This window comes from Peromyscus maniculatus, chromosome 14 (assembly GCF_049852395.1).
Source record: "Peromyscus maniculatus bairdii isolate BWxNUB_F1_BW_parent chromosome 14, HU_Pman_BW_mat_3.1, whole genome shotgun sequence".
Taxonomy (NCBI): domain Eukaryota; kingdom Metazoa; phylum Chordata; class Mammalia; order Rodentia; family Cricetidae; genus Peromyscus; species Peromyscus maniculatus.
The window spans coordinates 87,935,096-87,937,051 of record NC_134865.1 but is presented as its reverse complement, the minus strand read 5'-3'; the positions used below and the strand labels follow the sequence as shown (position 1 = coordinate 87,937,051).

The window sequence follows — 1,956 nt, the reverse complement described above, 5'->3', positions numbered from 1 at the left end:
ATTTTCCTTCCCCTCCTACTTTACTTTTATTCTACTAGACAATTTCACATATACTTCATCATGTATTTGTGTTCATAGTTGTATGTAAGTATGAAATATCTAAGAACTTCTAATGAGAGTCTCATTTAATGTTTGTGTTTCTGAGATGCTCTTAATTAATACATAATCTCTAGCTGCATTCATTTTCTATAACTGGTGTAATTTCCATATTCCTTGGAGATGAAAAACCGATGTGTTGTCTATATAAACATGTCTTCTTAATGAAAATCTCTGTTGACAGATACATAGTTTATTTCCATAATTCAGTTAAGAGGATGCTGCTGCAATAAACTTGTTGTGTAAATATTTCTGAAATATAATTTTTTTGTGTGCCCTCAGCATCCTGTTGCCTAACTGAGGTATCCTCTACCTTCTTCTCCAGCTGGACTAGGTCCTGATCTAAGAAGTACCCACTTCATGAATATGCAAATTATTTGAGTCTATGGTTGTAAATACAAGGATGTACAATCCCCTCAACAACATATGATCAGTGTCCTCTCCACAGTCACTGAGCACACAGGTCCTCACCATGGGATGGAGCTGGATCATCCTCTTCCTCCTGTCAGTAACTACAGGTAAGGGGCTTTCCAGTTCCAAACCTGCAGAGGGAACAGGGACTGAGGTGACAATGACATCCACTCTTCCTTTCTCTCCACAGGTGTCCACTCCCAGGTCCAGCTGCAGCAGTCTGGTCCTGAGCTGGTGAAACCTGGGGCCTCAGTGAAGTTTTCCTGCAAGGCTTCGGGCTACACCTTCACTAGCTACTTTATGCACTGGGTGAAGCAGAGGCCTGGACAGGGCCTGGATTGGGTTGGAGTCATTGATCCTGGAAGTGGTAGTACTAGGCATAATCAGAAGCTCCAGGGCAAGGCCACACTGACTACAGACACATCCTCCAGCACAGCCTACATAGAGCTCAGCAGTCTGACATCTGAGGACTCTGTGGTCTATTTCTGTGCAAGAGACACAGTGTTGCAACCACATCCTGAGTGTGTCAAAACCCTGGTGGAGCAGAAAGCTGGCCCGGGACTGAGGTGACAGAGAAGATTAGCCTGGAGTCTTACTCAGAAATAATCATTCTGAGTGTCCTTTGTCATTTCACAATCTTTTAGGGTCCTTGTCAGCTTTTCAAATAAGGTCAGAGGATAAAGTGATGATGATTCAGGTGTCTTAGAGAGCACCTTACCTTGACCAGCTGTTTATCAGTGACCTCCTCCTGTGACATGATTCCTTTTAAACAAACTAAAATAGTGCAAACTGTAGCAATACATTATGATATAAATATCCCTTAAATCTGAGGGACTGGCACTGTTGCTGTAGTAGCTGAGAATAAACTATAGCATAAATTAAGTAGGTAAAAGACATATCAACAGCATGTGCACAAACAAAGCCCCTTTCATAGTCCAATTTTGTTTGCCTAAAAGAAGCACAGGCATTTTGTTGAAATGGGTCCCCATAGATTTTGGGGTAGGTGATTTAACCTCTCCTATGACTTCTAATTTAATGTCTTTAGTTATTGACACATCTGTTCATGAATTGCCTTTGGCAGTAGTAATCAAATCTCTTATTGCTTTAGGATTAGGGATGGAGCTGAGTGTCATGTTGTGGGGTCCCCAGGGTGTGGAGTCTGATACTTTGACAACCAGCTGGGCTCCTGCTCAGATAGCACTGGGGAGGGAGGAGTGGATTCCAAGCTGGGAATGTAGAGACCTGGTCCTGTCATCAGCAGCCCTGGGTGCTCATTCCCCTGTTTCCTGAAATTGGATTCTCTTTGTCACCACCATCCACATAGACTGTACCAGTGGAAATTCATTACCTTTTCCAGGTGTTTTAGAGGGAGGTTTACTATGTTGATGGTGTTTAGTAAGTTTTAGTTTATATTAATTTTAAAAATGGCCTGTTCTCTTAACCTTTGAA

General features: G+C 42.2%; 1 gene segment (V, D, J or C); it reads left to right on the top strand.

The window, feature by feature from the left end:
• The first annotated feature begins 568 nt into the window (after window positions 1-568).
• Window positions 569-1,077, top strand: LOC102906335 (immunoglobulin heavy variable 1-84-like). The segment is given in 2 exon segments: window positions 569-614; window positions 698-1,077. Coding segments are annotated over 2 exon segments (426 nt in total).
• The last annotated feature ends 879 nt before the right edge of the window (window positions 1,078-1,956 follow it).